The following is a 12034-nucleotide window of genomic DNA, read 5'->3' on the forward strand; positions in this document are numbered from 1 at the left end:
GTCCGTGACAATAACTGTGAGGTGATGGCTGCAAAAGGATCAGTGCATAAGTAGGAGAAGCAGTAGGAGTAAGTTGAGTTCTAGTAAATGATACCTTCATCCACAAAATTCAGTGAATAATTGTACCTGTTTCAGAGGATGAAAATAGAGGAAGTGTATTTGTACGTAGAAAGGACTTAAATCAGCTCCAGATATCAGAAGACCTTACTATGTGCTTGCTTTAGTAGAGCTGGCATCGTGCTACCGGCATTTGTAGAGGTGCATGAGGGTTAGACATAGTTATTTCTCTACTCTAGCAAGCCCACAGAAAAGTATGAGTCTTGCTTCATATATGTCACATTTATTACATACGTGTAATAATTTTGTTTATATTTATAAAGTATATGCTTTAAAATGTCTCCTTGCACCATTTTATAGCCGACTCCTAACTCAAAGGAAATAATGTTTTGTTTTGTTTTGTTTTACTATGTAGCTTATTTTGGTTATTATAGTTATTCAGTTTGTCAATGCAGCCTAATAATAATTTTATTTTCATTTACATTGTAATAATAACTTGTCAATTAGTGTTTGAAAGAAGCAAAGTAAGGAGTGGCTACTTATATGCTAGAAGTCTTTTGACTTAAATTTGTGAGACTTCTAAGTGGTCAACCGCACATATGCTCTGGAATACCCCTATACTTTGCTATCACAATTTCCAGGATGTGATTCAGCTCTCCTCATAAGAAGAGAAGAATTCTGTAATTCAGCCAAGCTGTGGCTTTTAGTGAAAGTAGAGAGTGTGTTCATATCTAATTTGTGGCTAGAATGTGCTGAGGCCCATGGTCTCCACTTGCTTTGTAAGCGTTCTGTTGACCACTGAGACTCAGCTTTTCCTGAGGTATGGAAAGCGTTAGTAACCTTTATAAAAACATCAGAAAAGGTTTTATGTATATACAACTAAACTAGAAATGTATCTGTTTCCTCTGTTTTTTTTTCTGAGCAGTCTCAGCAGCACATGTTCACCAAATGACATTAAAGGTTGAAGTTGGCTATAGCATTCTCTCAGAAGCCTATCATTGCCACACAGGGAAGCTAACAGAAACCTTGTCCAGAATCACCAAGTGTGCTAATCCAAGCTTTGTCCAATCACCAGGGAAGCTCACTCAGATTTGTTCAGCATCTTAATTAGGCTCCCTCATGTAAGCATGACTGAAGGGCTGTTTGCCCTCATGATTAAGCTTAGCTTCCCATATCGCTCACATTACATTCCCCAAGGATCTTGCTCTAAGACTCTATAGATGTTGCTAGCTTCCACCTGAATAACGATGTGATACTACTGGTCATATGGCCAACTTCTACTGTAAGACCATGCAAATATGGATAGCCTTTACCCAAACCACAATATTAGACTGTCCAGCATGATACAATATCCTGGGGCAAAGAAAGATGTTTTAGGGATTACTTTCCAGGAGCTGAGACCACATGTGTCTTTGGTTAAAGCCAAATTCCATACAAAAATGGGTTGAAATACTTGAGATTTTTACTTTCTTACATGTTAAGTATGCTCTTTTATACATAATTAGGCACATATTTCTAAAAATTTTGTGTATTTTCATTAAAATAGTATATAAACATTTAAATTTATTGTACATTGATAGTTGATCTCCTGATTAGGGGTAATAATAGTCACTTTCACTCTAGCTATTTTATCTTTACACATCATTATATGGCATAAAAATAATATGACATTACTAAAAGAACATTTAAGAAAACATTAGATAATATGTATTTATTAATTCAAAGTTTATTTGTTAACATTTGATATGGTAGTGACGAAGTTCAGTGCATTGCATAAGGTAAAAAATAAGACCTGGTTATTCCCTCAGAGGCTGATAGTCAGCTGTAAGAAATGAACAGTTAGATAATTATAGTGAGAAGGAATAGTTATAATAAAAATGTACAAAGAGCAACATCAGACCCAGGCTTTAGGTTTGCAGCCAAGGAATGAAGGGGAAGGCAAGGTAGTGCAGAAACACTATGAGGTCTGCAAGTGGTACCCACTGTTCAGAGCACAGGTGATGGATATGGGGGAAATCTGATCAGGTAGAAAGAATGAATATTTTATTTATTCTCACATTAAAATCAGCTTGATGATATGTGTAGGAAATGCTGTCATTTTCATGTACTAGCTAAACTAACTGAGAATACAACAAAAAGCACACATGTTAAGAGCAGATTCTTTTGTTATTAAGTTATTATATTTATTGAGGAAAGTAGAGCCAAGAAAAGGCACCCACATGGCTAGAGATCCCACGTGGAAGGCCTTGGGGAAAAAGTGTGGAAGGCAAAGGGAAAAGAAAGTTCAAGGAGTTCCTGCCATGTGGGGAGCTGGAGGGAATAAAGAACCCATGCAGAGAGTAAGGGCTAGGGCCCCTCCTGGCTGGGTCTGGGCTCGGGCCAAGCCAGCCCAGGCTCAGCAGAAGGAAAAACTCACCCATAGCTGGAAGTTTCCAAGAGGTCAGAGAGCATGCTTTCCCCTTGCAAAGGTATATATAACACTAGGATGGTGGGCTGTCTTCTGGCCCAGGTGAACCAGCTGGTTGGTTAGGGCTAAGAGCTTTCTCAGGAACACATTAGTTCTGGCACCCAATTTATTTGGCAGAGAAAGGAGAGAGAGGGAGAGAATGGGCATGCCAGGACCTTCAGCCATTGCAAACGAACTCCAGATGCATGCACCCCCTTGTGCATCTGGCTATCGTGAGTCCTGCAGAATCAAACCTGGGTCCTCTAGCTTTGCAGGCAAATGCCTGAACCACTGAATCATCCTACCAGCCCCAATAAGTAGATTCTTAATTAAGCCAAGTGACTGAGTCACTCAAACAGTATATGCTTAGGGCAATTATGAGTTTTGGGCTGCACTGGTTTGGTGATATGATACAGTAGTATAGACATGTGCAACACAGTGATATAGACATGTTTCTTTCATAAAGCCAACCCTCTACCAGGGATTCCAACTGTAATCACACAAACATATCTGAGTGTTTAATCCCAAGGGAGAGATGTGTTAGGATATAAAGTACAAGGTTCTGTGATGAAATTTAGCAAGGTTGTCTGAGAGAAATTGGAATGTCTTGCTTAAGGAAATGGTTCTAGCTGGTGTTGGCCAGGTGGGACATGAAAGTATACTCTTTAGGAAAAGGTGGTAAAGGGTAGAATCACAATTCCAGAAGAGGAAGTACTATGGAAGCCAGGGAGAGAAAGAATAAGCTGAGTTTTGTGGCCTGAATAAGGAACTTTTTTTTTTCCCCTGGAGAGCAGAGGGGAACTGAGGCAACAGTACTAGGTAAGCTAGACTCACTGGCAAAAATGGGATATTGGGGGCTGATTGGGCTTTCAGGTGAAGGCTTTTAAGGTTTCAGTGCACTTGATTTCATGGAGAAAGAAGAGTTGAGCACTTACAAATTTTTGAGAAAGGAAACAAATGAGGAAGAGCAAGGGAGCCAAAAAAAAGTATAGATAGTCACCAATAAGGATGCTATGGTGGGAGATGGAGTTTGAACAAGGGCTGAGGCAGTAGTGATGGGAAAGACTGGATATTTTTTTCAATTTGATCTTCAAGGAACAGGAAGGCATCCACAGCAATTAAGTTATCTAACCTCTATGTGTTTACCGAGACTGCTCATAGCCAGAAACAAAATGTGTTGCCAACTAGGAGGTTCCTGATATAGACATATCAGGATTCTATTTCAAACAAACAAATCAGTCTACTCTGATTATAATGAATGATTACTCTTAAACTCATCAAACAAATATTGCAAATACAAATGCTTTTGAAAATGAGAGCAGAGGTGAATGCAGTATATAGGAAGCACCTATGGCAGGTAGAATATCCACTCCAAGGGTAATTATTAAAGATTCAAGCTTTAAAAATCTATAAGCCTAACACTTTGCATAATTAACATTCTTAAGTAGTCTTATCCATGAGATATTGTTAGCAAAGCTAAAGATTGTTGTTTATAATAGGAAATCAAATTACTTGTGGCTAATAGGAAAACCAAAAGTCCATATAAAGATTGAATTTTCCAAAATTTTCTAAGAAAATACTTTGGAATAAGCAAGAACTTTGGCAAGTTCTTGTGACGATTAAAACTGAGTGACCTCTGTGGTATTATTTCACTTCTCCGCATCTCCTTGTTAATAAAATGAGGTATTCTTTTATTATGAACATGGACAAGGTAAGACCTTCCTCAGAAGGTTGCTATCAGAAGGCAGCTAGATGATAGTATTAGCCTGTGTCTGTCTATATAATCACAAAACTTACACAGTTCTGCAGAATAGCATTAAATAAGTTGTCTATTCTTAGAAATTGATATCATATCTGATCATCACAAACAAAATTCCCTCATAGTGCTTTCAAAAATCTATATATTGGACATTGTTCTGAACAGTGCAAATAGAGTGACAGTAAGACAAAGATCCTCAGGTCATTTATATTTTATTGAAAAGGTACATATTAACTTTTTGAGAGCCTATTCAAATGTTTAGTATCTTTATAAAGTGAATATAGTCAATTACAACAGCTTTACAAAACCAAATTCATAGGTTCCAGCCACAAAGTATTTATTTGCTGACATTTACATGTAGCACTAAGATGATTAGACATTAATAATCTTCTTAAAAGGTACTTGTCAGCTAGTTTCTCCCTGTGATTTTGTCTCAGCATTGCCCTCTGATTGAATGTCAAAGGTCCTCATGCTCAGTGGCCTCCAGTTCAGTCGCCTTATTTTTCACTGGGGAATCTGAAGCCTAGAGTGTAAACAGAGCAGGGGCATGCAGTTGGTATTTTAAAAACAGATGCTTTTCAGTAGGAGAAAATGGTGTACCTTCTGTATCATAAATGCCACATAATTGATAAAAATATATTGATTAGACCAATTGCTGTTTCTGCTGATAGCTGGACGCCAATGGGGAGCTGCTCATCCGGAATGCCCAGCTGAAGCATGCAGGGAGATACACGTGCACGGCCCAGACCATCGTGGACAACTCCTCAGCTTCTGCTGACCTTGTTGTACGAGGTAAGAGCTGGCAACATTTGATAATTACAATAAATAGAGATTTGCCTTGTGTAAAATTGTATAACCTTCTGAATTCTATGTATTCAAATTCATATATATATATATATATATATATATATATATGGTATCAGTATGTATCTTAGGCTTCTTGCTCACAATCGGGAGTGACTTACCACTGGCAAGTTAAAATACCGATTTTACCTGTGTCACTACTACATGTCTTCTCAGAAGATGCCTCTGACTGACTATGCTTTTAAGCAAAGGACCCAGTGAAGTTCTCATCTCCTGAAAATACTACTCAGTGTGTGGAATACAATTTTTTGAATGGCATATTTGTTTCAATTTCCTTGTACATAAAGACCTCATTAGGATAGATAGAGGGTGGATAACTGACTTGTTGGAGCAGAACAAGGATGCTAAGTGATGGGAGATAGAGAAGAAGCAGATATGCACATTGAAAAAATAAACTAGGCCAGTAGTGTTATATATAGGCATTTTTAGATAATTCCACATTGCACATTGATCATATTCCCTCCATAGCCACTACTCTCCAGTTTATTCTAAATCCCTCCTTCAATTAGTCCCTTTTGCTCACCTAGACAGACTTGCTTTTATTTCCAGGTCATATATACATCCATGATTTTATGTATCTATAAAAAATCTTGGAACCACACATGAGAGAAAATATACATTTGTTTTTTAAAAAAATATTTTTATGTATTAACTAGCAGAAAGAGAGAAGAGAGACAGAGATGATAGGTATACCAGTACCTCCAGACACTGCAGACAAACTCCAGATGCAAGTATTCTCCTCTTTGTGCATCTGGGGAATCAAGCTGGCTTTGCTAGCAAGTTCCTTAACTGCTAGGCCATCTCTCTAGCCTGATATCTGTCTTTTGGGGATGAGTTATCTCCAGTCATATACATTTTCCTACAAGTACCATAGCTTTGTTCTTTATGTCTGAAAAAAGTCATACATTCTCTCTCTCACACACACACTCACTTGTATGCATGTATGTATGCATGAAGAGTGAGACATATAGATAGATTATTGATTGCTCTGTGGTTGTGCACTTGGTTAGTTCTATAGCAGGTATTGTAAATAGTGCTGCAACAAACACTGATGTGCAAGTATCTCTGTAATATGCTGACTGAGAGTCTTTTGGGAAAATAATCAGATGTGGTTTAGCTGTGTTGTATGGATGATCTATTTTTAGTGTTTTAAGGGAGCTAGTGTGTGGAATATAGTTTTATTATTTTTTAAGTTTTCCTATGGAAAAAAGTCGATTGCTATTATGTACTATAATTTTAAAATGTAATATATTTCTCATTATTCTCTTAGAATAAAAGGAGATAATTTATACATTATCATGTTATTATTTTCAGTTTGTGCTTTGATCTTATAAATAATATAGTCAATATTGTTGTAGAGTACATGTGCATTTGAAACACAAAGACTGTTACTCCCTTCTGCTTGAAAATGCCAATTTCCACAATGCCTTGGAAACCTGGCATTTCTTCTTGAAAATCCTTATTAACTGACTCTCTACTGTGCATCTAAGAAACTCCTATTAGCTTAGTAGTAAAGATGTTCTATGTATTGACCTCAGACTGTTTACCTGAATATCTTCTCACATCCTGTAACCAAATTTAAATGCCCAAATAGCTCACAAAATGCTCCAGTATTTCTATATCTGTTCCTTGATTCATAGCATGACTTTATTGTACTTTTTTTCACTATTTGTTGCCCATATCTTATCTATCCTTCAAGGCCTGTTCAGTATTTCAAGGTTTAGAATTTTTTTCTGATGGCCCAGATATGGGCTCATCTCTCCTGAACTTGCAGAACCTTCTCTTTTATATATATCATAAAATTCATGTATGCATTTTCATTAAAACTTGGTGAGCTACCCATGACTTTGAAAAGCTTTATAATTATCTCTTTGGATTTGAATTTTTTTATTTATAAGAAGAGAGAAAAAAAAAGTATAGGTATAACAGGGCCTCCTATCACTGCAAACAAACTCTAGAGGCATGTGGCAGTATATGAGTCAAGATTATGTAGATACTGGGGAATCAAACCTTGGCTGCCAGGCTTTTCAAGCAAGCACCTTTAACCACTGGGAAATCTCCCCAGCTCTCAATGTCCTTTTAACATTGCTGTTGTTACACATTTTCTCTCCAAAAAAAATTGAGCATTACTTAAGGATGTATTTTTTTTCTATCTATTCTTGCACAATCAGAAAAATTATTAGTAAATATGACTTATGGGTTGATTCATCTGACAGCCCCTTCTATGTATAGAATAGAATGAGTGCATTCTTCTCACTACCTCCTGGAATTCCCTCTAGAAAAAGTTCATACACAGTCCCTATGCAACACCAGGTAAATGGAGTTGAGTTCCCTTTAATATGTCTTCTAATAGGGTCATAAGAACCTAGCTGAATTCTTCAGTCAATTGAACTCACACATTCATTACAGTGGCCATCAACTGAAAAGTAATAAATAAAACCCAAGAGTATAAAATCTGAAGTGAAAGAAACTTTACTCAGGTTCAACATTTCCTTTCAGAGTGTTTTGTTATTTGGAACATTATTGTCAAGGGTTATCAGGACAGAGAAACCCTTCTGTCTAGCCAGTACACTAGCTGTTTGACCATTTTCAGCAATAACCTAACTGTAGTTGTAATTGAAGTTGCTTAGGCACTAATGCTGTAAGCTAATATTAGAATGCATGGACACAATTGTCTTCATATGATTGCATTATAGTAGTAATACTGTAGAAAATGAAAGATACTTTACAGATATAATGCAAGAGTAATGTTTGTATTCACATACCCTTAGGTTGTAGCATTGATAATAGGGGGAGGTTTTTGTTTTTTTTTTTTTTAAGCAGGAAACTTGTCTTCCAAGTCCATTTTTAGTCCTAGAAGTCACACTAGTGAGCTCCGTACAATCAGGTATGGCATGTTTAGCCCCTGCAAGGAAGAAGATGCTGCTCGCTGAAGGAAATTGTTGCTTAGCTCAGTCAAACATAGATTGCCACAGTCCTTCTCTGGACTTTATTTATAATAACAGGACAGATGCTTGTACATTATTGCAGTTTGGTTTGTATCACTGGCAGAAATCACCCAACCAAGAGCAGCTTTTGGGAGAAAATGGTTTATTTTGGTTTACAGACTTGAGAGGATGTTTGTTCCAGGATGGCAGGGAAAATGATGGCATGAGCAGAGGGTGGACATCATTTCCTGGCCAATATCAGATGGACAACAGGAACAGGAGAGTGTGCCAAAAACTGGCAAGGGGAAACTGGCTGTAATACCCATAAGCCTACCCCCAACAATAGTCCACCTCCAGGAGGCATTAAGTCCCAAGTCTCCATCAGCTGGGAACATAGCATTCAGAACACCTGTTTATGGGGTACACCTGAATCTAACTACTACATTCTACTCCTGGCACCCATAAACTGATAACCATCCATGATGTAAAATGCCATGCATTCAATCCATCTTTAAAAATCCCCATATTTTTTATCAATCCTAATGATGTTCATACATTCCCATAGTCCAAGAACTTTTAAATGAACCATAATACCCAAAAATCCCCAACAAACCCATAATGGCACAGAATAAACACTCACACTGCAAAAATTGGCACTGGGCATAGCAAAGAAATATTCAACCAATATAAGATTTAAACAGGGAAAACATCAAACTCTGTAGCTCCAAGTCCAACAACTGTAGTCAATGACAATTCTCTAAATCTAACAATTCTAAACAGCAACAAGTCTCTGGAGTTGCAATTTCACCCCTCCAGTTAGGCTACTTACAGTCCTGGGAAACTTCATTTGAGGCAAGCAGCTTTTCTTAGCTGCCATCTTGTGGTCCTGGCATCTCCATTGAGTCTCCACTGCAACACACAATTCATCTTCAAGCCTCCATCAGGAGCCTTGACACAGGTATCCAGCAAACCTGTTTCACACTGCCCATGGCCATTTCCAAAACACAAGACCATGTTGCAAATTCAATGACCCTTTCTTTTCTGCACTTCTTATACTCCAAAACACCAGGCAGGGTGCCAATTTGTTAATCCAGGGGGAATACAGCAGATTTTGAAGAAGCAATCACTCCTTGAGCACTCAGGCTCCTTGAAAAGAGTCTACATTCTTCTTTTTGCCCCAGTGCAGGTCAGCTGGCCCAACCTCAAAGATTGTAATCTCTCATATAATTGCAGCTGAGCAGAAGTTTCAGCCCAAAGCTTTCATTTCTGTGCCCTATCCCTCTGCTCACACCAGTCTATTTCTATGCAATGCAACTCTGCAAAAAATTCTCAGGACACGAACATAACAGCAAGCCTCTCACACAAATTGCTTTTAGCTCAGTCCCGGCAAAACTCTTTCTCACAAGCCAGACCTCACAGATCTTAGTTTTTACTGCATTCAGATCTTTCAACTCTGACCAGAATAGTCCATCAAGCTGTACTTACAACACTGCAGGGTTTCTCGTAGGCCAAGGTTTCAAATCCTTCCACATTCTTCTTGAATATCAGCTCCAAAAGGTCCAAACCACACAATCAGGTGTCTAGCACCAATCCCACTCCTCAGTACCACTTTACTGTTGCAGTCAGGTCTGCATACCAGCAGAAATCACCTGAAAAAGATCAGCTTTTAGGGGAAAGGGGCTTATTTTGGTTTACAGACTCGAGGGGAATGCTCCAGGGTGGCAGAAAAAATGATGGCATGAGCAGAGGATGGACATCACTCCCTGGCCAACATCAGGTGGGCCAAAGGAAGAGGAGAGTGTGCCAAACACTGGTATGGGGAAACTGGCTTTAATACCCATAAGCCTGCTCCCAACAATACTCCGCCTCCAGGAGGTGTTAAGTCTCAAATCTCCATCAGTTTGGTACCTAGCATCTATTACACCTAAGTTTACGGGGAACACCTGAATCAAATCACCACACATAAAGAGAATTTTACAATAAAAATTAATATTTAAGCTCTGTATAACTCATATAAAATAAGTACATCAAAATGTATATAATATATAAATGAAATATTTGATACATTTGCAGCACAGGATGTACAACTCAATGGTTTTCATATTTCTTATAATAATGGAGATGTTGTTAATTTGTTCATTTACTCATGTAATTGTACTTTGAGATGTAATTCCAGAAGCCATAACCTGGAGTCTGTAGGCATGCTTTGTGGGGTCCATAGACTAAATTTAGGTGAAAAGTTCCATGTGTGCATTTCCTGAGAATAGAATTAAAAATCTTTACCATAATCCCAATTAAGCAATAGCACAAACATGTTAAAAGTTTAGTGGAATCCTTATTTTTATCCATCTTAACTAAGAGAAGAAGGGGTTGATTAAGCATTGTATCCCAAAGCATAAAAATATTAAGATATTTTAGTGAGGCTTAGAAGCATGTTTGCCTTGCACTAAATACTTCCAGAATAAAAGCCTGCTTCTCAAAATAAAGTGAGCAGTTTACAGTAGGTTACCATTATCTGCAGTGTCATTTTTTCTATGGTTTCAGTTGGTCCAGGTCAACTGTGGTTTGAAAATATTAAATGGAAAATAAATGATTCCTGGCTTTTATATTCTTTTTTTTTTTAATTCTTAATACCTTCTGTATAGCACACTCACATCTCACAGCATCCCACTTTATGTTGGTTAGGATATGATTAGTTCCTTTGTTGATGTATAACAGAATATATGCTACACACACATTAGTTCCTGTTTATTATTGTTATGTTCACGTGACACCTATGTTCTGAGAAATGGCTCTGAAGCACAAAGGGATTTTTAAAATTATTTTTACTTATTTGCAAGCAGAGATAGAGAAAAGAGAAACAGACAGACAGAATGGGTACACCAGAGCTTCCAGCCACTGCAAACAAAGGCATTTGCCACTTTGTGCATCTGGCTTTACATGGGTACTGGGGAATTGAACCTGGATCATTACGGTTTGCAGGCAAATGCCTTAACCACTGAGTAATCTCTCCAGCACACACTAAATTTTATCACAGTATATTGTTATACTTATTATGTAGTTATTATTAATCTCTTAGTGATCTTCATTCATGTATTAAATTTTTCATAAGTATGGATGCATATACAATGTGCATATTGCAGCTTAATACTATCTGAAGTTGCAGGCATTCTCTCAGGGTCTTACAATGTATCTTTTTCTTGATAAGTGGGAGGTATACTATTACACATGGTGGACATCAGACATAAATCAGGTCCTGACAGGGATGAGAGAGGTCAATTCTAATTCATATTCAGACACTAGTAATCTGAAAGACACATACTGAGATTAGTGTTATTAAAGGGACAGTGAACATTATAGAGAAGAAAGATATTTTCTCTAAGGGCACTGTGAGATATTTTTGATTATACAAGTATCTTATCATGTAGTATAAACTGTACTTTATTGGAAGATTGAAACAAAAGTCTAAATATTCAGACATAATTAATTAAGACTATGGATTTAATTTAGTCTGCATTAGGAAATGAATGCATAGCAAAAATAATGTTGCTGATCTCCACAGCTAGTGTGTGTTATGTGTTTGTGTGCATTTGTAACTGTAAATGAGTATGCATATACGTGAAATTTGATAAAAGTATTAGGTATTAGGGCTGGAGAGATTGTTTAGTGGTTAAGCATTTGCCTGTGAAGCCTAAGGACCCCGGTTCGAGGCTCATTTCCCCAGGACCCACGTTAGCCAGATGCGCAAGGGGGCGCACATGTCTGGAGTTCATTTGCAGTGGTTGGAGGCCCTGGCTTGCCCTCTCTGTCTCTCTCTCTCTCTCTTTCTCTGTCTCTCTCCATCTGTCACTTTCAAATAAATAAAAAACAAACAAAAAAGTACAATGTATTAGAAAAGATATGTTTCAGCTTATATATATTATTTTACTTGATTTTGAATACAGGCAATTCTTAAATCTGAGTATTAGACAATTTTTCCAT

At 37.5% G+C, this 12034-nt stretch overlaps 1 protein-coding gene across 4 annotated transcripts in view; it reads left to right on the forward strand.

The window, feature by feature from the left end:
* Cntn1 (contactin 1) overlaps positions 1 to 12034 on the forward strand; it is a 381249-nt gene that overhangs the window by 253572 nt on the left and 115643 nt on the right. For all 4 annotated transcript variants that reach the window (XM_045152150.1, XM_045152152.1, XM_004662174.2 and 1 more), the window contains one exon: positions 4934 to 5054. In XM_045152150.1, coding sequence (XP_045008085.1) covers positions 4934 to 5054 — 121 coding nt within the window. The remainder of the gene's footprint in view (positions 1 to 4933; positions 5055 to 12034) is intronic.

Source organism: Jaculus jaculus, chromosome 6 (assembly GCF_020740685.1).
Source record: "Jaculus jaculus isolate mJacJac1 chromosome 6, mJacJac1.mat.Y.cur, whole genome shotgun sequence".
NCBI lineage: Eukaryota > Metazoa > Chordata > Mammalia > Rodentia > Dipodidae > Jaculus > Jaculus jaculus.